This window comes from Manis pentadactyla, chromosome 14 (assembly GCF_030020395.1).
Source record: "Manis pentadactyla isolate mManPen7 chromosome 14, mManPen7.hap1, whole genome shotgun sequence".
NCBI classification, from domain to species: Eukaryota; Metazoa; Chordata; class Mammalia; order Pholidota; family Manidae; genus Manis; species Manis pentadactyla.
In genome coordinates this window covers 29,119,119-29,141,223 of record NC_080032.1, presented here as the reverse complement: position 1 = coordinate 29,141,223, position 22,105 = coordinate 29,119,119, and the positions used below count along the sequence as shown (strand labels likewise).

Below are 22,105 nucleotides of genomic sequence, written 5' to 3'. Positions count from 1 at the left end.
TTCAAGATGACTAAAATAAAAGGCATCCAGATTGGCAAGGAAGAAGTTAAACTGTCCCTGTTTGCAGATCACATGATATTGTAAATAAAAAACCCTAAAGAATCCACTCCAAAACTACTAGATCTAATATCTGAATTTGGCAAAGTTGCAGGATACAAAATTAATACACAGAAATCTGTGGCATTCCTATATACTAACAATGAACTAGGACAGAGAGAAATCAGGAAAACAATTCCATTCACAACTGCATCAAAAAGAATAAAATACCTAGGAATAAACCTAACCAAGGAAGTGAAAGACCTATACCCTGAAAACTACAAGACACTTTTAAGAGAAATTAAAGAAGATACCAATAAATGGAAACACATCCCGTGCTCATGGATAGGAAGAATTAATATTGTCAAAATGGCCAACCTGCCTAAAGCAATCTATAGATTCAATGCAATTCCTATCAAAATACTAACAGCATACTTCAATGAACTAGAGAAAATCGTCCTAAAATTCATATGGAACCACAAAAGACCTCGAATAGCCAAAGCAATCCTGAGAAGGAAGAATAAAGCTGGGGGCATTACTCTCCCCAACTTCAAGCTCTACTACAAAGCCACAGTAATCAAGACAATTTGGTACTGGCACAAGAACAGACCCATAGACCAATGGAACAGACTAGAGAGCCCTGATATAAACCCAACCATATATGGTCAGTTAATATATGATAAAGGAGCCATGATATACAATGGGGAAATGACAGCCTCTTCAACAGCTGGTGTTGGCAAAACTGGACAGCTAAATGTAAGAGAATGAAACTGGATTATTGTTTAACCCCATACACCAAAGTACACTAGAAATGGATTAAAGACTTGAATGTAAGTCATAAAACCATAAAACTCTTAGAAGACAACATAGGCAAACATCTCCTGAATATAAGCATGAGCAACTTCTTCCTGAATGCATCTCCTTGAGCAAGGGAAACAAAAGCAAAAATGAACTCATGGGACTACATCAAACTAAAAAGTTTCTGTAAGGCAAAGGACACCATCAACAGAACAAAAAGACATACTACAGTATGGGAGAATATATCTGTAAAAGACATATCCGACAAGGGGTTAACATCCAAAATATATAAAGAACTTACACGCCTCAACACCCAAAAAGCAAATAAACTGATTAACAAATGGGCAGAGGATATGAAGACACAGTTCTCCAAAGAAGAAATTCAGATGGCCAACAGACACATGAAAAGATGCTCCACATCACTAATCATCAGGGAAATGCACATTAAAACCACAATGAGATATCACCTCACACCAGTAAGAATGGCCAGCATCAAAAAGACTAAGAACAACAAATGCTGGCGAAAATGTGGAGAAAGAGGAACCCTCCGACACTGCCGGTGGGAATGTAAGCTAGTTCAACCATTGTGGAAAGCAATATGGAGGCTCCTCAAAAAACTAAAAATAGAAATACCATTTGACCTGGGAACCCCACTACTTGGAATTTACCCAAAGAATACAAGTTCTCAGATTCAAACAGACATATGCACCTCTATGTTTATTGCAGCACTTTTTACGATAGCCAAGATATGGAAGCAACCTAAGTGTCCATCAGTAGATGAATGGATAAAGAAGATGTGGTACATATACACAATGGAATACTATTCAGCCATAAGATACAAATCCTACCATTTGCAACAACATGGATGGAGCTGGAGGACATTATGCTCAGTGAAATAAGCCAGGTGGAGAAAGACAAATGCCAAATGATTTCCCTCATTTGTGGAGTATAACAATGAAGCAAAACTGAAGGAACAAAATGGCAGCAGACTCAGAGACTCCAAGAATGAACTAGTGGTTACCAAAGGGGAGGGGTGTGGGAGCGGGGGTGGGAGGGAGGGAGAAGGGGACTGAGGGGTATTATGTTTAGTACACATGGTGTGGGGGATCACGGGGAGAACAGTGTAGCACAGAGAAGGCACATAGTGGATCTGTGGCATCTTGCTGTACTGATGGACAGTGACTGCATTGGGGTATGGGTGGGGACTTGATAATATGGGTAAATGTAGTAACCACATTGGTTTTTCATGTGAAACCTTCGTAAGAGTGTATATCAATCATACCTTAATAAAAATATTTTTTTAAAAGAAAAGCCGGCCCTTGCATAGCTACCTGCAGAGACCCTGGGGCACACCTCCATGCTCCCTCCTGATTCAGGTGTACTGGCCACTCCCCTGCCATGATCCATCCTGACGGTTTCCCTCTTCACTGCATAAGCGTGGGCTTTCAACGTATTTTAAGATCCATTTAACAGTTCATTAAATATGTCCTGCTTAGTAGAACCATCACTGAGGAAGAGGTAAATGTGTCTTGATCATTGTTTTCTATCAAAACTTGTGTTCTAACCACGATAGGAGAAACAATTAGAAACAACTAAAAACATATCAATTCTACAGTTTGAACAACAATAAAATGAATGAGCATGTAACCCAATACCGGCCAATGAAGACAAGTCAGCTGCAGGACTTGGGGAAAGATTTTCTCGTTCCTATAAGAATCACAGCAAAGAGATGCCACCTTTTCTTCTGGATGTTGTCAGGTCTGTATGACATCTGAACTGCTCAGCCATCCTGCTGACAACCTGAGAAAAAAGGACCCTCACAGGGGAGGCAGAGCCCAGCTCCTAGTGTCTGGTCATGAAGATAATGTATCTCCCTATGGTTTAGGCCAGTTGGTGGAGCTTTCTATCACTGGAAGAATCCCCATGCAGCAGGGGCTTCATACCCTTCTAATTAAATGGACACCCAATTTGCTAAAAATAAGATCCCAAATACTGAGAGTCACTTTTTTACAAAAATATATTTGAACTCACTCTTCCTCAGTACAACAACTAAAAACATAGATTCTGTAGTTTGAACAACTCTTTGGTACTAGTTGGATTAAAGACTGTTTCACCCATATAATAGCAACACTTTAAAACTGGTTCCCAAACTCCCCTGCACTTCAGAGTTGCTGGGTTTTTTCAATGCTGCTGCTTGCTGCAGCCAGCATAAAAGGGAAGCAGGGAAGAGCATTTTGACAGGTGGATCTGATGATAGAGGGGCTACATTGAATAACAGATATTATGGAGTCACTACAGCTGGGGTGCAAACAGAGGTGGCTGAGGTAATGGAAGAAAAAAGATAAAGTAAAAGGCATTTGGGGGGACAGTAAATTAACTTTTACACAAGGGTGAACAAGCCTCCCTGGGAGTAGAAAAAAGCATAAAGGGCCTGGGCAAGGACTGCTTGCTGAAGGTGCTGCAGGCTTAATGACTAAACAAGTGTGCCAGGAGCTCCCTCCTCTGGCAGGAATACACACTGCACAGGAAATGGCTGACATCTTTTATTAAAGTTCATTCACCAATCTCTAAAAAGTGTATCTCTGAGGTTTGTATTTGTAACTTGGCAGGATAGTTGTGCTTTCAGAAAGAAAAAAACACATAAAGGAACACTATAAACACAAGCTACACATTTGTTCGTTTATTCAAGTCTAACACCACCACACCAGAGCCAAGTTAATCTTCATATGTATTCTTCCATGTGTGAAACCAAACTTCCAGGAGGCTTTTAAGACTTACACCATTCAGTGAAACTGAGCAAGGCTAACATCTGTTTAGACCACTTGATGGCAGAAATATTTCTCAATCATTCTATCACCAGTTCCTGACACTCTTGAACTTGCTGGAGGACCCTGTAAATGTTCACTAGCGATTGTGTTGCCCTGGTGGTTCTCATTGAGATATGAGTTATTTTTCATTTATACAAAATAAAAGGATGGTAGAACTCTGTCAAACTACGAGAGATAAACTAAAGATGCAAGGTGCAGGACAGGCAGCAAAGCAGTATGCTACCACCTTCTATGTGAGGGGGAATTAATAATTAGGAGTTGCTTGTATATGCACAAACTGTGGAAGTACATTCTAGCAGCAGTGGAAAACTGGGTAGATGGAAGACTTCTCATTACATACCATCTTAAACTTTGTACCTGAAACACAACTAGTATCTACTCAAAATATTAAAAACAGAAATGGGACAATAACCATGAAATATAGAAAGTCCCAAAGCTGATTAAATTATCCCAAAGATTATTAAAAATTAGTATACATGGATTTAAGGTTATACTTTGCAGTAGCATTTCAACAGCAAAAACCTGTAAACAAATGTTGGACAGGTTGCATAAATCATAGGGAATCCATACAATGGAATATTACTAGTATTAAGAATGCAGATCTATACTGGCATGCTGTACTACTCAGTTTAAAAAAAAAAAGCAGAGAAACACTGTTGCAAAGGTCCCCTTTTGAGTATGTAAATGCCTACTTACTGTGATGCATGTAATATGGTGTTTAAGGGGAAAGTCCAAAATACCAAACATTAACAGTAGCTATTTAGATAAATAATTGGTTAGTAAAAATAGGTAATAGACGATTGTTGACTTTACAATGTACGTAACACGGTGTTATTAGAGGAAGATGCAAATATAATCCTAACATTTTTTTCCTGGGAGTTAAGTTTATATGGAACTTTCTAATTGACTTTGATGTGCTTGACCTTTACCCCTTTTTCTAAAATTTCCTAGTGTTCCTACCTTTAGTTAGCAATTTCTTTAATTAAACACTTCAGTTCAAGGAGTACAATGTTCTTCATTGGGTTCTCCATCAGGTATCTGCATCCCAGCACTATCCACACACGTTAGATCAGACTGATGCTCTAATGCCAAGAACTTTCTAGCTTTGTGTAACAAACAAGTCTCCATTCGTCTTTGGGGACATCAGGTTCTAACAGCAGGATGACCCAACTTCATTTTCTGTGTTACCAGCCACTTAACCTCTTGTACTCGCACTCATCATTAACAGATTTGGGAACCCTGCAACACCTTTCCAGCGGTGGTCATTTTCAGGTTGCCACTTAAGTTTTTCCCTCTATGTTATGACCACTTTTATTTAATGAGCACCAAAGTTTCTTACACAAGAACTCCTAGTGACTGGCGGTGGTTCCAAGTGGTGTTCTTTTACGTTGCTTGACCTCTGTTGACTTACCCGATGACAATGCAATTCAGTGAACTACACATTATACACACACATCAAGTGAAAAAAAAACGTTGAAATCTTAGATTTCAAATGGCATTTTCTAGCTGTGACCCCTAAAGCAAAGACTAAGTCTGTTGGCTTCCACAGTTCCTTGGAAGCAACAAGTTTCTCCCACTTCAGGCTATACCGACACTCTAAATCTGGGAGTGGTGCTCCTCACAGAAAATCTTTCAAGTCCATTTATGGGCCTGATTTCTGGGGTGCTATATTAAACAAGCTTCCCAGAAACTTTGGTTCTATTCATTCCTTACCAGTATCATACGATTGGGTAAATGCTTCTATAAATTTGCGAAGGATGACAAAGGACTAATTCACACACCATTACATACAAACCCTTCCTAAGTCACTTGAAATCAAGTAATCACCTTGACAATTTAATTCAGCAGTAATTATTACCGTTTCAACCGCTTTCATAACTAATTCCTAAATTTCCTGCATAATGCCTGACAGGTATAGTTTTACATTTTTATTACCTGCCACACCCTTCAAAAAATCCGAACTTTTCAAGCATACTAGTATGAATTTAAACAGAGCTACATATTACAAGGTTCTTCCATAGGATTCCTTCCAAACACACCTGCCCTCTTAGTATCTTTCCTCCTGGTTCCATAAACTTTCCCATTCTCACACCAGGACACACCCAAACTTATTATTTTTAAATCCTATGATATACAAGTCTGACATATAGGTGTACATATGTAATTTCTAACTACCAACTTGATTTTTATTCCCACCATTAAGCCACCTTTGCTGATATTTCTCTCCCAGTTGCCACAGAACCATTTGGTATAAAAACCATGATCCCTCACAACTCACCTAAACTAAAAAGAACCTAGACACATAAAAAATAACCACACTATTTGGGAATGCAACAATTTTATTTCAAAGAAAAGTGCAATGAAACTGTGGAAAGCTTCTAAGGGGGAATTTAGACACCTCCCCTCAAGCGGAGGACCAAGTGCAAGGTGGACTCTTTCTGGATGTTGTAGTCAGACAGAGTGCGTCCATCTTCCAGCTGCTTCCCGGCAAAGATCAGCCTCTGCTGGTCTGGGGGGATGCCCTCCTTATCTTGGATCTTGGCCTTGACATTCTCGATGGTGTCACTGGGCTCCACCTCCAGGGTGATGGTCTTACCGGTCAAGGTCTTCACGAAGATCTGCATGCCGCCTCTGAGACGCAGGACCAGGTGCAGGGTGGACTCTTTCTGGATGTTGTAGTCAGACAGAGTGCGGCCGTCTTCCAGCTGTTTCCCGGCAAAGATCAACCTCTGCTGGTCTGGGGGGATGCCCTCCTTGTCTTGGATCTTGGCCTTGACATTCTCGATGGTGTCACTGGGCTCCACCTCCAGGGTGATGGTCTTACCGGTCAAGGTCTTCACGAAGATCTGCATGCCGCCTCTGAGACGCAGGACCAGGTGCAGGGTGGACTCCTTCTGGATGTTGTAGTCAGACAGAGTGCGGCCGTCTTCCAGCTGCTTCCCAGCAAAGATCAGCCTCTGCTGGTCTGGGGGGATGCCCTCCTTGTCTTGGATCTTGGCCTTGACATTCTCGATGGTGTCACTGGGCTCCACCTCCAGGGTGATGGTCTTACCGGTCAAGGTCTTCACGAAGATCTGCATGCCGCCTCTGAGACGCAGGACCAGGTGCAGGGTGGACTCTTTCTGGATGTTGTAGTCAGACAGAGTGCGGCCGTCTTCCAGCTGTTTCCCGGCAAAGATCAACCTCTGCTGGTCTGGGGGGATGCCCTCCTTGTCTTGGATCTTGGCCTTGACATTCTCGATGGTGTCACTGGGCTCCACCTCCAGGGTGATGGTCTTACCGGTCAAGGTCTTCACGAAGATCTGCATGCCGCCTCTGAGACGCAGGACCAGGTGCAGGGTGGACTCCTTCTGGATGTTGTAGTCAGACAGAGTGCGGCCGTCTTCCAGCTGCTTCCCGGCAAAGATCAACCTCTGCTGGTCTGGGGGGATGCCCTCCTTGTCTTGGATCTTGGCCTTGACATTCTCGATGGTGTCACTGGGCTCCACCTCCAGAGTGATGGTCTTACCGGTCAAGGTCTTCACGAAGATCTGCATGCCGCCTCTGAGACGCAGGACCAGGTGCAGGGTGGACTCTTTCTGGATGTTGTAGTCAGACAGAGTGCGGCCGTCTTCCAGCTGTTTCCCGGCAAAGATCAACCTCTGCTGGTCTGGGGGGATGCCCTCTTTTTCTTGGATCTTCCCCTTGACGTTCTCGATGGTGTCACTGGGCTCCACCTCCAGGGTGATGGTCTTACCGGTCAACGTTTTTACGAAGATCTGCATTGTCTTTTAAAACAACAAACATACAGAACCCAATAATTTAGCAGGAAATTCACGTAGTAATCAGTTTCTAAAAGAAAAACGTCGTTTCATACAAGTCAAATGACTAAAAACCTCTTTAAAAAGCTTAAGAAACAAAAAGGGACAGGCTTGACAAATTACACGTTTCAGGCCCTTACAAGAGAAAAGCACACTTACGACAACCAACGCCCAGTAAGTTCTCAGGTCTCGCTCCTCCCCCCGGATGTCCGTCTCCTGACCGTTCAGCACCGTCCACCCCAGGCCCAGACCGTCTCCCGCGACTGTTAAGGACCTAACTAACTACAGACACACTGCCGGGCGGTGCCCTCGCCAGTTATGAGCCAACAGAGAGGGGCGACGTGATGGAAGCGCTGCGTTGCGCAGGTCCTCCCCTTCCGGGGGTGCAGGGCCTGTAAGAGGTGCCTGCAGTCTACCGCCCCCTCACTGCAACGAGAAACCGAGTCCTCACGCCAGTCAGGCCGTGAAACACTTACAGCAGATCGCCCAGCACTGTCCCTCCGAGTCCAACAGAAGCTGTGCCCTCCAACGCTGAGGGGATTCCTTTCTACCCCAAGTCCCATCGCCCCTCTCCGACCTCGCAGCCTGCTTCCCAGCCCGGCATCACCCACTAGCGATCGGAAGCGGCCGCCATCTTGGTGCGTCCCTTCCCCTCAGGGCCGCCCGGCTCGCGGGCCCCGGGAAACGCAGAGCCTCGGCTGCCCCTTCACCCCCAGCAGGGAACCCTGCCTACCGCCTCCTGCCTCCCTTCTCCCGCGCAGCTCGACGGCTGCGGGACCCCGAGCCAGCAAAGCGACCCTCCTCACCGAGCGGCGGCGGCAGCAACGTTCAACGACTGAACACTGAACTCGCGGCGTCGACAGAACTGCTAACCCCACCCCCGGCACTTCCTTATATAGTGTCCTGTGGTAGAGCTTCGTGGATCCCTCCGCAGAAACGCCGAGAACGGACTACTTTTCTCAGCCCCTCGTGCCCAATTGAGAGAAAACCAGTCCACCAGAATCACCTAACTCCCCCACAAAAACGTTCTCCAGTTAAGACGGTGACTCTGGGGCTCAATCCGGCGGGGAGTGAACCACTCGCAGGAGCCTCCCACAACGACCCCCTAACCCCACCCCTGCCCCGGCGGAGGGATCAGCGCGTTCGTTGAAAGAGGCGTCAGAGGGCGTTGCCGGCGGTGGACCGTGGAGGCGGGGGTGGGAGGTGCGAAAACCTGGCCCGGAGTCGTCAGGGCCCCCGGAGCAGGTTGTCTACCCTGTTTCCCCCGACTCCCCGCCCCCGAGCCCCAACGGTCTCCGCCGTTCTCGAGACCAGCCCTAGGCGGACGGGGCTCGGGACGAGCGTCTAGCGGGGTCGGGGTCTCGCTCCTTCGAGCGACCCGCCCTGTCCCCCACTCCTCCTGTGAAACCGGGGGTCTTTATTCCGGGCCGTGCTGTGGATGAAGACTGTGGTTTTGTTTGGGCAATCTCCCCTTCAGTCCAGGGTCCGTCGCGGGGCCCCGGCGCGAGCCCCCAGCTCTGGCGGCGGGCCCATCCCCCCCGGTGGCGGGCGCCGGGACAAGTCCAATGACTCGGCAAATCTCAGCTCGGGTGCTGGGCCCGCGGGGTGGCCTCAAAGCAGACGGGCCGCGCCCGGTGACAATCGCGGGTCTGTGTGTGGCTTGTCTACACGGAATTTTGAAAAGAAAAGCGGAGATTCCACATGGTTTGTGAAACTATTTGAGCTGGACCCGGGAACTAACAACTTTCTAGATGGTGCCTTCCTGTTCAGTCTGCACAGCCTTGGCTTTGACAAGGTTGTACGTGATAAACAGGAAGGCATCCCAATTTTATTTATGCTGATGTTTAGTTGAAGTGAACCTACTTAAGGCTGGGGTTTTAAAAATCACTAATTGAATCCCAGTCCAGTATATTTCTGGTGGGGGGCGGGGAAGGGGATTTCAGTATCCTAAATACGAAATTTTAATTCTACAGGCAAATTCCAATTGGATCAAAGAAGAGAGAAAGTTCGCCAGCCAGATCTTTTTTTTCATTTTTACAACACTGTTCTGTGATCTCTGTGTCTCGTTTCTTCAAAGTGTTATAAAATATATGAACAGGGTGAAAACCTGAAACAGGTTTTTGAAAGTTAACAAGGAAAAGTCTGCATGTCTTCAATTCACTAGCCATTGTCCCTTCTGGACTTTTCTAGAAATACTCCTTATTTCCAAGGACGCGGAGGAGGGAGAGAGAGAATATTTTAATTTCCACCCTTAAAGCCTTCCAAAAAAAGAAAGAGGCAACTTACCAAAAAATGTTATGTCATTAGAAGACTGTAATTCATTCCTGTTTTAAGTTATGAACTGCATTCCTGTTTTAAACAGACTTAAAATGTGAATCCAAACAAACTGCTATGTTTCTTTGGTAACTAACCTATGTATGTATGTATGAAAAAGGTCTGTGCCATGTTCAAAAGACTAACCTCTGTTAATTCTTAACACTTTTCAAAGACAACTTACACTGTGAAATTAAAATGAACAATAAAAATAAAAAGTCGTTTCTCAGGTTAGTAGGAGACCCCAGTGACTTCCAGTACAGATTTCTGTGAAGACTATGTCTTTCTAAATTTCTGGGAAGTGGTTTTTAAGGGAACAAAACATTGAGGCTGTTTTTAAGATTATTTCCCTCTACATTTCAGGAAGAATTTTTCAGAGGAAGAAAAGCTGAGGTTCTTTCCAAGGTGACCAGGGATGGCTTCAAACCAGTGCTGTTTGCTTTTGGCTGTAGCTTTGCTGCAAACCTTGTGATTCAGGTTGTTTAAGGCTGAGTCACAAACTTTGTGACAGCTTTTTTCCACTCCAAAAGGTATAGAGAAAAACAGGCCTGATTTCAGAGGCAGGGCTGGGAGAAGAGAAAGAAGAGAAGAGGTAGAAAGGAGGCTCAGACGGAGGAACAGCCTCAGGGTTATCACCAAAGAGGAAACAACATTCTTGTGTGCTGAGAACACTGATGTTGATAGCAAAAAGAAAAAAAAAAAAAGCCCTTGAAACACCACTGCATTCTGTAACTTAAGCCCAACAGTGGGTTTTGTTGACGCACATAGAAGTGTCCAAAGGGCGGGTAGGTGAAAAGGAGGGGAGGTAAGAGTGACCTTTCCAAAGGGAAGTGGCTCCTGTTTCCCTGGAGCAGTGGTTCTCAACAAGAAGTAATCAGGTCCTGTAGTGGACTTTGGCAACATTTGGAGACACTTTCGGTTGTTTCACTGTGGTGTGGAGGGAGTGGGGCGGGGGCAGGAATGCGTACTACTAGCATTCAGTGGTAGAGGCCAGGGCTGCTAAACGTCCTACAATGGACAAATGTCCTACAACACAGTTACCTGGCCCCAAACAGCAGTTTGGGGTTAAGAAGTCCTGCCCTGCAGAGGATTTTTGTTCTTCTCATAAGTTGCTTTTCTACCGAGAAGGGCTTGTCCCACTTGGACTCAGGGATTGGGTATCAACTCACGCTCCTAAAATCCCCTGACCTAGAATGCAATGTGCTAGAATGTGCGAGAAACAGGATGAGTCATCGGATCCATTTTAAGTTCCTTCCACCGACAGATCCGTCCTTTGCAGGCGCCCAGAAGAGATTGCTTCAGAGCTGGCACCAATAGAAAAGTGACAGAGGCCCAGCAACAAGCCGGGATTGGCAGGCTGCCGTGAGCACGTGATGGGCTGAGCTCACAAAGGGCTTGGGCGTGGGGTTATTGGGGGTAGGGAAGGGGTTTGGACTGGAACCGTGGCTGTACTCACCTTTCTTCCTTCTTCCAGAGGATTCAGTTACCCTGAAGGTTGCAGCCTTGTATGGGAGTTAACTCAGCATCATGAAAATGTCCAAGAGCACAATGATCAGCAAACATTTTACCCCAGGAGAAAGGGGGAAACTGGGGAAAGGTTTGCCTTGCTTTGTCATCGGTTATATAACCATATTAGGTAGTCATGTGTAGCTGCCGCTTACGGAAAAAAAGAAAAAAGAACCCAAGGGACTTTATTCCTTTTCCGGTGTACATACCATGCATTTATTTGCATTGTGTGGCAGAACACAAACTGCTCCAGTTAAAAATAAGTTCATCCCCCACAAGTCAGAACATAAGACTTAAGTTTCAGTCCCCAAATTTCCCTACTTAAGGAATATTAAGAAGTTAACCTACTGGGGCTTTGTTTTGTTTTAATTTGTTGTTGTTAAACAGTGGCAAAAAACACATGGCATAAAATTTACCATCTTAACCATTTTGAAGTGTACGGTTTAGTTGTGTGAAGTATACTGGAGGGGAGGAAAAACAATTTTCTCTTTACCCTTCTGAGTTCTTAGTTGAGACCCCTGTGTGAAAGACAGATTAAAAGAGAAAAAGAAAAACGCAGACGTTTGTTAACATTTATATTTCATGTGTACACGAGAGATCCCCCTGGGGAAAATGAGTAACTCAAGGCTTTAGAATTGAGGCTTAAATACCATCTTAATAGGTAAAGAGGAGGGAAATGTAGACCTCTTAGGCCAGAGGAAATGATTTTTAGGGAAGTATAGAATACAAGATTTAATGATGGTGATAATAGAGAACAGAAGAATAGATGGGAGGTAGGCTAGTTTGTGACAGTCTGGTGCCAGATTCGTAGTCCCCTGTCCTGTGACAAGAACCATTCAGTTTTCCTTTGCTGGTCAAGCTCTGAGGGGACCTCTGACCACAGAGCTCCTTTTGGAGGATCTTTCTTTGGGCAGATTAGGAGCTCAGAAAAAGCCTCTCTCCCTGCATCTGCTGTTCTGTTCTTTAAGTGTCTTCAGCTCGAATTAATATCAAAGTGGCATATTTTGGGGTGGCATATTCTGATTCCCTTCAGTCTTCACATTGCTTTGCAGCCATCACCACCATCCATCTCCAGAACTTTACATCTTGCAAAACTGGAAAACCCTGTTCCCATTGAACAATGCCCCATTCTTTCTTCCCACCAGCCCCTGGCAACCGCCTTTCTACTGTGTGTCCATGAGTTTGACTCATCTAGCCCCTCACATAATAGGCTTTGTTTTTAAAGTGTAAAATAAAATATAATGGCTGAAAAAGACATTTGTTTTTCAAAGATTCACAACTTTTCTAGGAAGCTCCATTTCCCAACACAAGCTTTATGGTCTTTTTTTTTTTCCTTGTTAATGTGCTATTATAACTATTTAATTACAAGATACAAAGTAAAACAAGCATATAATTATTTTGTGTTAGGCCTCATAACTTTAGAAATAATCTCAGCATTTGGTTCCCTCTTGTTGACGTTTAGGGAGAAATAACCTCCACAGAAGCTCATTAGAACCAGCAGCTGTCACCAAAACACCGCCACTCAGCTGGTGAGTCATTTCCTGAGTTCAGTGTCATCTAAAAAATGAAGTCTTTGCAAAGAGTCAGGTCCCTCCAGATTTAAGATAAAATGTTTTTATGATGTAAAATATGATGTAAAATCAAATGAGAAACAGGATTTGATGCGTGAATAATTCATTATTACTGCAAACAAAGAACCACAGATTGCAACAGAATCCCTGCTTTCAATAAAATGCTTCTACTTTTAATGATAAAATACAGCTATAGTGTATGAATATTTAAATACAAACAGTATGTGCACAAAAGCCATTCATTAATTCATTCCTGACTTGTTGATAAAGCAGGAAGCAACATACCACCTTCTGAGAATGCTAATTTCCTTTTGGGTCAGCTCCCTGAAAATGACAGGTGGATTTACTGAGAGAACAGATAAAGAGCAAGGGCCAGCTGAGCTCAGACCTTTGAATGACTTTCACACTTGCCCTCTGATGGCCAGGAATGAATAAGCAGTTCTCCAGCCTGTTACTGTAACACGATGCCAGGAAACATGCAGAATACTCCCCAAATGCTCATCATCCCTTTTGTGTGGTTTTAGTCATTACACCAGAGTTTGCCTTCACATTTTTCTGCCAGTTTCTCCCCTTAGCCTCTTGTAACAAATTAAACTGTGTTAGGGATTTCAGAAGGGGAAGATCCTGCTTATTATGAAAACCCTACCTCCAGGTAATGGCTGGAGGAGTAATACTTGTTATGACATTCTTGGTGCTTTATGATGAAGATGGGCAGAAAGGAAAATCAGAAAAAACAGTGTGGAGATGCCGGGGATCGAACCCGGGGCCTCATACATGCAAAGCATGCGCTCTACCACTGAGCTACATCCCCCTCCTTTTTCCCTTGTTTTCCAAAAATTCTCTGCTGTACTCTATTTCTGCACCCCCACCCCCACCCGAAATAAGAATTTTGCAAGACTAAATGGTGTTAGGGTCTTGAAAAAGCAAACCAAAATAAATAGGCCTATTCTTCATAATCTTGCAGCTGAAATTCTGATTCTGGAACCAAGGAACAAAGGGAAATAGAGCTATTCTCGAAGGTTGCTCTTTACAGACAAGAAGGGAAGGAAAATGGAAGTTTCTTTCCAATAAGGGAGTCGCCCTGATTGCACCTCCACCCTGAAATCTCTGGTTTCCTGTCCTTTAAAACTATTCCAACCTTTAGTGACTATAAGGTTTGCAGACCTTTATTTTCTCCTAAAAGAAGTCTTTTGAATATAAAAATAAGCAAATAAACAAAAAACACCAAAAAAACACCAAAAAGAACCACACAGATCCTGCCCAGAATCAAGGCTTACACTCTGAGGAAGGAATCTCTTTGCAAAAACCACTGAAAAGATGGACCATTCCTTAACTATCAGTTTGCACCTCTCTCTTCCAGAGTGCTTATGTAGCACCCCAGGTGAGAAAACTCACAATGTATAGTGCCCTTCATATCTTCAAGAGGCCACTCAGTGGGCAAGGAACATGTTAAACCAAGAAGAGGGCAGTAAACTGAGGCTTCACCTCTTTCCACCAGCACTTGAGATTTTCTGAAAAGAAACAGTCACTTCCTCTGATGGGAGAACACACCGGAAAAAGCCCTGCCACCTTGGTTCCCAATCACTGCCTTACAGCCTGCTGATGTCTGAAACCCTTTGCAGCAAGAGGCCTGGTGAGCTGGTGCACAGGTCTCTGAACCTGGCAGCTCATTTCATTTCCTGATGTCTCTGGGCCTCATCTATAAAATGGAGATTTGAGTAGTACCCCCAGTACAGGGTGGGTGTGACCACTGAACAAGCTACACACAGAAGTATAGGACAGTGCCTGCTACAGGTCTGTGCTCTGAGATGTGAGTTCTCACTGCCCCACATGCTGTTGATACTATGTGAGTGGTGAGGCCTCTAGCCACTTCTCACATTCACCCCAGGCCTGAACTGATGCGTCACTAATGCTATTTTAGTGAAATGGGATGCGCAGGAGTACAATAGGGTGAGCTGAAGAATGGAGTGTAAGCACCCTCTGAGCTTATTCCTCTGGCGCAAGGGGGCAGCCACAAAGAGACAGGGGTCACACAACAGAAGGATTGGAGCCACAGGTGGCCTTGTTTGGGAGCAAGCTAGCATTGTATTCAGTTCAGCAGGTGCTCATGATTACTCTCTTGCCAGATTGCTCTGCTCCAAACAACCCCGGGTATACTTCCTCTCTGCATAAAACTGTTACTCTGGCCTTAAAGGCCGTCTGTGAGCTGGTCTGCGTTTGCCTCTCTAAAGTCCTCCTCCCTTAGGTCACTCCAGCCACACCTGCCTCTTTGCTGTTCCTCAGGCATGCCAGGCTCCTACCCACTTCAGGGCCTTTGCACTTGCTAGTCCCTCTGCCTGGAATGCTGTTTCCCAAATCTTCTTATTGGCTCTCCCTCATTGTCCAGGGCCTCAGGCCTTCTCGGCCACCTAAGAGGTTTATGAATTTCATACTTTCCCTGTCATACATCTCTAATTTGTTTTGGATTTTTTCATAGTATTTGGAGCCTGTTTTTATACTGTCTGCTTATTGTCTGTATCCTTCACTTGGTTGTAAGCTCAGTAAGGCATGACCTTATCTGCCTTGTTTCCTTTTATATCTCCAGAGCCTAGGACAGTGCTTGGCACATAGTAAGTACTCAGTAGTCGTGGAATGAATGTGAAAAAATAAATAAATAAATGAACAGGCAAACTTATGAATGAAAGAGTAGGAGTTTGGGAAGGATCATTCAGGAAGTTGAGTCGGTCTGCAACTGATTTAAGAAAACGTTTCAGTTTAGAGTCACCCTCGCGCCTGTCTAAAATCTGATTTATCAACATTTTCGGAGGGCCTGCCTCTGAGCCTGGAGCAAGACAGAAGATGGAATGTTTGCCCCAGAATGAGCATTTCCTGGCCTTAGAAGTTAAGTCTTATTCTGGAAAACCACTATATAAACCAAACATCAGGAGCACCGGGCACACAGGAAATGGAACATTACCTTTCCCTATGGGAATTTTATCTTTTCTTGTAACCATGTAACACTAGGGAGCAGAGAGGGGTAATGACACCAGAAAGTGGAAACAAAACCGCAGGGCCAAATTCCGCTTGTCTGTCAGGTTTGTTCTTCTAGAGAATGGGAATTTCTCAGAAAGCTGAAGACTTGGAGTCATTTAGAAAATAGAGGAGGAAGGTAAAAAGTGCACAGCCTCCCCGTCGGGGAATCGAACCCCGGTCTCCCGCGTGACAGGCGGGGATACTCACCACTATACTAACGAGGACTGGCCACAACCTCAGTTTTCTGAGGTACATATTGTACCTTTAAGGTACATATTGCTACCCCAAGTAGTAACCCAAATGTTAAGTACTTTACTTTTTCCTACAAAAACTAAAGGATGAAAAGTCCCCCTTGAATTCATTCCATCGTCAAGAAGCCATTTCCTGCTTGATCCTTGATTCAGCCGGGAGGGTTTAGAGAGCAGAAATTAAGAAACAGACATCAACGAACATGTAAGAGATTTAACAAGTGTTTACAAGATAACAAAAATGGAGTCAGGAAATACCCGGCCAGATGGAGAGTTGTGGGGTAGTAGTTAGCAGCTGCTGTAGCTTCCTGTGGAAATTGCCTGGAGCTATTTTAAACAAAGTGAAACCCTTTTTTATTATTTGGAGAGCCTCAGCTTACCCCCATTATCTTCTAGTGGAAAAAGAAGTTGCCGAAACCCGGGATCGAACCAGGGACCTTTAGATCTTCAGTCTAACGCTCTCCCAACTGAGCTATTTCGGCAGCCGCAGTTACCGACTCCTACCGCACTCCTCCTCGTCGTTCCAAAGGCCTTGGGTGCTGGGCAGACATTCGTGCGCCTGCCAGGCTCCCTGTGCATCTGCCCTGTGGCATCCTTCCAGCCCACCGCCTCTGAGAAGCCCTCTCTAAACCCGCCTCTCAATACAACCCCAACCCCCAAGTGCTGTTAGCTTAGTTATCGTTTTCCTTGTTCATTCTCTGCCTCCCCAGCTAGAATGGCGGACCTACGAGGAGCAGGGAAGTCATCTGCCTCGGTCAAGGATGTACCCTTGGGACCTGGCAACTAACAGGCGTTTAATAAATATTTGTTGAATTAATGAACGAACGAATGAATCCCACCTAGCTCAAAACTGCTTTCTCAAGTCCCTTCTCTGCGCAAAGGAACAAGATCGCCCCCTGGGTGCAGCTCCCAGGGCACCCAAAGGCCCGGCAGGGATGTGGACCACGGCAAAGTGCACGCCCGGAACGTGCCTTCCTTCGGACAGTGAGTGACTCAGATCCGGCCTCCAGCGTGGCCGTCGCCCCTGTGGCACTCTTTCATCTTCAAGGCATGAAGAAATCAACAGGATGGCATCCAGGCTGGGCTCTCTCTGCCTCCCTTCCCTGTGGCGAATGGGATGTCTGGGAGAGGATGAGCAAGCGGGGAGGTTCCTCATGATGGGAAGTCGTGGAATCAGTGTTTGCTAAGCAGCTAATGACCCTCTGGCCCATTCACAAATACGGCCACAAGATAGTTTGGTATGCTAATAAGCAAGTAAGTGGTACTGAAGGCATGACATACTGGGATGTGGGCAGTAAGAGAAGGGGAGAGTAGAGAAGACCTAAAGAAGAAAGAGCCAGCCACGAGTAAGACCTGGAGGAGGAACCTCTCTGACAGAGCAAGCAGCTGGTGCAAAGGCTCTGAGGCCAAAACCAGGTGGGCTTGGGGGAGGAACAGAAGGAAAGTCAACATGGAAGAGGTGGAGAGAAGGTGAGAGGGGGACTGGGTGGTGGCAAGGTCAAAGAGGTGGGCAGTGGCCAGACCTTGCCAGTCTTGATAGCCACAGGGAAGGGTTTGGATTTTCTTCTGTGTTGGAAAGCCATTGGGGAATGAATGGTATGATGTACACCTTAAAAATGTTCCCCAAAAGCGTGTATTGAGAATGGACAGGAGGGGCTAAAGTAAGCAGCAAGGAGATGGGGGTAAGTGGCTGCTGCAATCATCCAAGCAGGGACTGATGATGTCTTAGACCTGGGAGGCAGTGGAGGAATTGATGAAGAATGGATCTGGGATACAGTTTGGAATGAGGATGGAAGGACACGTTATGGATTTCATGTGGGAAGTAAAGAGAAGGAAGGCAAGTATGACACCTAAGGGTTGCCCTGGGCTACTGGGTGGATGGATGCTCTTGACCAAGGGTGGGAGTTCCAGTGTGAGCAAGAGAAACAAGACCTGTCACAGATACATTCCATTTTGAAATGGTTGTTTATTAGACTTCCCAATGGAAAAGCAGAGCCAGCCAATTTCCTGAACTTGCTGGGACAAACTAGAGTTCCCTAAATGTTTCCAAACCCAATGATATTGTGTTCCCCTCTACCACCACCAAATTTATATGTTGAAACATAACCCCCAGTACCTCAGAATGTATCTGGATGTAGGGTCTTTAAAGAGGTAATTGAAGTAAAATAGGGGTGGGTGCTAATCAAATATCACTGGCATTCTTCTAAAATGAGATTAAGATGCAGATTACACAGACAACCATGTGAGGACACTGCCATCTGCAAGCCAAGGAGAGAGGTCTCAGAAGAAATCAAACTGCTGCCACTTTGATCTTACACCTTTCAGAATGGTGAGAGAATAAATTTGTCATTTAAATCACTCATACTGTGGCATTTTGTTATGACAGCCCTAGCAGGCTAATACACCCAGCCTGGAATACACCTGCCCATCCTAACACTTACTGTGGCTGGATTTTCCTGGGTAGGGGGAAGGTTTCTGATTTCAAGGGTCTGGGAGATTCCTTCTAAAAATAGTTCCTGCTCTGAAGATCCTCCTGCAGTGGCCTTGCAAATTGACGTTTGGGAATAAACCCTGGTTTGTTCATTTCTAATATGGGTGTCAGGCCTGGCTAGATGCAGCTCCAAACAGCCAGGACAGCAATATGGTACACCTAGCTTTCAGCCTCTGAGAGGAGGCTTTGATGTCCATCGTCCTGAATCTACACGATTCCCAGAGCAAAGTGTGTGTTTTTGAAATGTAATTAATGTGATTAAAAATTACAAAGGTAAAAAAACACTATCCTAGTCTCATGACCATTGCTAAGACTTTTAAAAATTGCTTATTCACTTTGTTTTGTTTCTCCCAATATTTTTTTCAAATCATGCAGTTCATACAATGTTTCCCGTTTTTCTGAATATATCAGCTTAATGCCGAGCACATAGGAGACTCTCCATAAATATTTGTTGAATACATGAGTTACAAGTCCTTAATTATTGTATTAGCTCCTAGGGCTACTGTAGCAAATTACCATGAACTGGGGGGCTTAAAACAACAGAAGCTTATTCTTTCACAGTTCTGGAGGGCAGAATTCTGAAATCAAGATGTCAGCATAGTTTGTTCCTTGTGGAGGTTGATTGAGAAACCTCTCCAAGCCCCTGGTGGCGGCCAGAAATCCTTGGCATCCTTGGCTTGTAGACACATCACTCCACCTCTGCCTCCATCTCTACATGGCCTGTCCCCTTATCTCTGTGTGTCTTTTCCTTTTCTAACTCTTGTGAAGGTGTGTGTCATTGGACTTAGTGTGATCCAGGGTGATCTCGTCTCAAGAGTTTACCTTAATTTTATCTGCAAAGATCCTTATTTCAAATAAGATCACATATTACAAGGTTCTGGGTGGACAGATCTTGTGGGGGCCACTATTCTACACACTATAATTACCATCACATTTTATTTTTATGCTTTGATTTTTTAAATCAAAATCTGCTCAATATCCAGAACCATAGAAAAGTATGAAGATGTGAACTAATAAACACACAATATTACAGATATTTTATTAACATCTGTTAACATTTTCCTCTTCTGTAAATTCATTCATTGCCTTACAGTTCATTCACTGTGATCTATTGGCATTTTAAGATTTTTCTTACGGTTTCAATAAATTATGTCTATAATAAAGATATCAATCTTTTGCCAAAGTTTTTAAAATATTTTCTACACATGCTGAAGTAGTACATAGATATGGTTAACAAAATAATAAAGACTTCTAATGCAGAACAAAACTTTTCTGGCAAATCTGGCAGGGCCTCTGGATTCCTTTTTATGCTGACTTTTCAGTATGCTGCTGGACTTTTCTTCGAGTTTAATCTCTTTTGCTTTTTAGAATACACATACCCTTTAAAGTCATCTGGAAGAGAATACACAAGCGAGATGAGAGTCTAAATTTATTTTTAATGTTAAGGGAAAAAAAGAGGTTTCTTAACATAAGTTATTGGACTCGAGTTATTGGTTAGACATTTTTGTAGTTTCAGGACTTCAATTAAATAGAGGAGTATAAAAAAGAGGAAGAGAGAAGAAAAGGCCAATAAACTCCCTGCCCAAATAACTCCTGTTGGCATAAAAGAAAAAAGAACAAATGAAATAAAGAACAAATAAAAGGTTTACAAATTGTAATAGGAGCATTAGCGAGGAGAATTTCTCTCTATACTCCTGGGTTGATAGCGGGGTCCACAAAATAAACGGACGACCAGTGGATTAACAAGAGAAAAGGCATACAAATTTATTAATTTTAATATTATGTGCACAGGGGTATCACAGGAAAAAAAAGCAAATACCCATAGAGCGGTGAGATTTGAGAGTTTATTATGGTCTTAATAGGGGAAGGAGAGGAGAATGCAGGCCACTTGAGGAAGAGCAAATGATTTTTAGGAAGGATAAATGGCCTTAGACGAGTCGGTGGGAGGTGTGGTAGTTTGTGACAAAGCTCATCTGGGTGTGCTGTCCCCTCCTAGTCCCCGGTCCGGGGACAAGAGCCCATCTTTTCTGGTCAGTGACACTCCCAGGTAGGGGGCCTGTGACCATTGAGCTCCTTTTGGAGGATCTGCCCTTAGGCAGAGGCGGAGTTCAGAGAAAGGTTCTCCTCGCATCTGCTGTTTTCAAGTGCCTTCACCTCAAAATAACCACTATGCCAACGCAGCATGTCCTGAGCTTGAGGATCGAGGGGGGTCTGCTTTTCTCTAAAGCCGAGCAGTTCTCTAAAAACTAAGTGTATCATTTTGATAAACATCGAAATAAGGAAGGAAGGGAAGAAGGAAGGAAAAAGAAGGATAGTAGGAAGGGAGGGAGAAAAAGAAAACTCAAAACAGTCCAGAGTCACAGAATAGGAAGATCAGAGTCGCTCCCACCTTACCCGGTCCCTGTCCCCATTGGTAACCGACGTCTGGAGTTGGCTGTGGTTTGACGAGGCGGGTTGCGGAGTCCGTGTGCCTGCTCACCTGTCCACTGTGTGCAATGGCCTCCAGCAGCGCCTACCTGTGGGGCGCCTAGGAGTTCTGCCTCCACGTGGTAAGAGCTCCATAACTGCTGGCTGACATTGTGACAGCTCATAAGAAACAGAAATAGGAATATACCTACAGTGGAAAAGGGAAGTTCTAGGTTATGCTACCGAACACCGGGCTATCCTCGCTCCACACCCCCTTGTGAGTCAGCGCAACCTTGAAAGTGCCTGAACGTCTTCCTACGGTGCAGAAACCCTGTGACGCACACCGTGGGATTACACCGTGGGCACCTCTCTAGTGTCCTAGAAGGGACGGTGCCGAGGTGGCCTTTTCGCAGAGGAGCTAAAAGGTCTCTATCACCTCCCCGCCGGGGAATCCCGGTCTCCCACGTGACAGGCGGCGATACTCACCACTACGCTAAGGAGGACACACATCATTACATCCCCCGGGTCAGTTCACATGCACACGCGGTTTCCGGCCACCGCGATCGTCTACTTCAGACGGAGGTCTCCGCAGGCGCAGTGCTGGGGACCCCTGGCCCGTGGGCTTCTTTGGGCGGGGGGAGATACCCTTGAGCTGACAGGGGTGCTGAACACCTGGAAAGGAGGGAATGTGGGGGGCGGGCAGAACAAAGGCGCAGTTTACCATATCCTCATCCCCATGGCAAGCTGCAAAGACAGGGGCAGGGGATGTAGCTCAGTGGTAGAGCGCATGCTTTGCATGTATGAGGCCCCGGGTTCAATCCCCGGCATCTCCACTTTTCCCTTTCTAAATCTCAATAGCACAAAAAAAGGCAGAACAGGGGAGGGAACCAACACACCAGTCAGAACGGTGCTCCCTTGGACAACAGGGCAGCGATAGTTGAAAACCACAGATCCCAGTTAAGGGGATTGAGGGGTGCAAAGCCTTGGAGATTTGGGTCCAGGGACTGCCTGCCTTCTTACATACTCCTAAATTATTCGTGTCAAGCAGTTAGAAAAACACTGCATTTCTGAGGGGTTTTTACTGACCATTCAGTGA

General features: G+C 44.9%; 1 protein-coding gene, 1 long non-coding RNA gene and 4 other non-coding genes across 6 annotated transcripts; 1 reads left to right on the top strand and 5 right to left on the bottom strand.

Annotated features, from left to right (window-relative positions):
- Positions 1-5,983: 5,983 nt before the first annotated feature.
- UBC (ubiquitin C) lies at positions 5,984-8,402 on the bottom strand. Its single transcript, XM_036921795.2, has 2 exons — positions 8,269-8,402; positions 5,984-7,429 (listed from the first exon to the last, which is right to left on the bottom strand). The coding sequence occupies exon 2, from the start codon at positions 7,424-7,426 to the stop codon at positions 6,053-6,055; it is 1,374 nt and encodes a 457-aa protein (XP_036777690.2). The 5' UTR covers positions 7,427-7,429; positions 8,269-8,402; the 3' UTR covers positions 5,984-6,052.
- Positions 8,403-13,591: 5,189 nt separating this feature from the next.
- On the bottom strand, positions 13,592-13,663 carry TRNAA-UGC (transfer RNA alanine (anticodon UGC)). The gene has a single exon. It is a non-coding gene; the product is annotated as a tRNA-Ala (tRNA).
- Positions 13,664-16,016: 2,353 nt separating this feature from the next.
- TRNAD-GUC (transfer RNA aspartic acid (anticodon GUC)) lies at positions 16,017-16,088 on the bottom strand. The gene has a single exon. It is a non-coding gene; the product is annotated as a tRNA-Asp (tRNA).
- Positions 16,089-16,521: 433 nt separating this feature from the next.
- Positions 16,522-16,594, bottom strand: TRNAF-GAA (transfer RNA phenylalanine (anticodon GAA)). Its single transcript has one exon. It is a non-coding gene; the product is annotated as a tRNA-Phe (tRNA).
- A 3,029-nt stretch (positions 16,595-19,623) lies between these two features.
- LOC130680565 (uncharacterized) lies at positions 19,624-21,700 on the bottom strand. The gene is made up of 2 exons (XR_008993569.1): positions 20,998-21,700; positions 19,624-19,995 (listed from the first exon to the last, which is right to left on the bottom strand). It is a non-coding gene; the product is annotated as an uncharacterized LOC130680565 (long non-coding RNA).
- Positions 21,701-21,770: 70 nt separating this feature from the next.
- Positions 21,771-21,842, top strand: TRNAA-UGC (transfer RNA alanine (anticodon UGC)). Its single transcript has one exon. It is a non-coding gene; the product is annotated as a tRNA-Ala (tRNA).
- Positions 21,843-22,105: the final 263 nt, after the last annotated feature.

Excerpts from the sequence above, each read along its gene's own strand:
- UBC (XM_036921795.2), bottom strand. The coding sequence starts at position 7,426 with ATGCAGATCTTCGTAAAAACGTTGACCGGTAAGACCATCACCCTGGAG.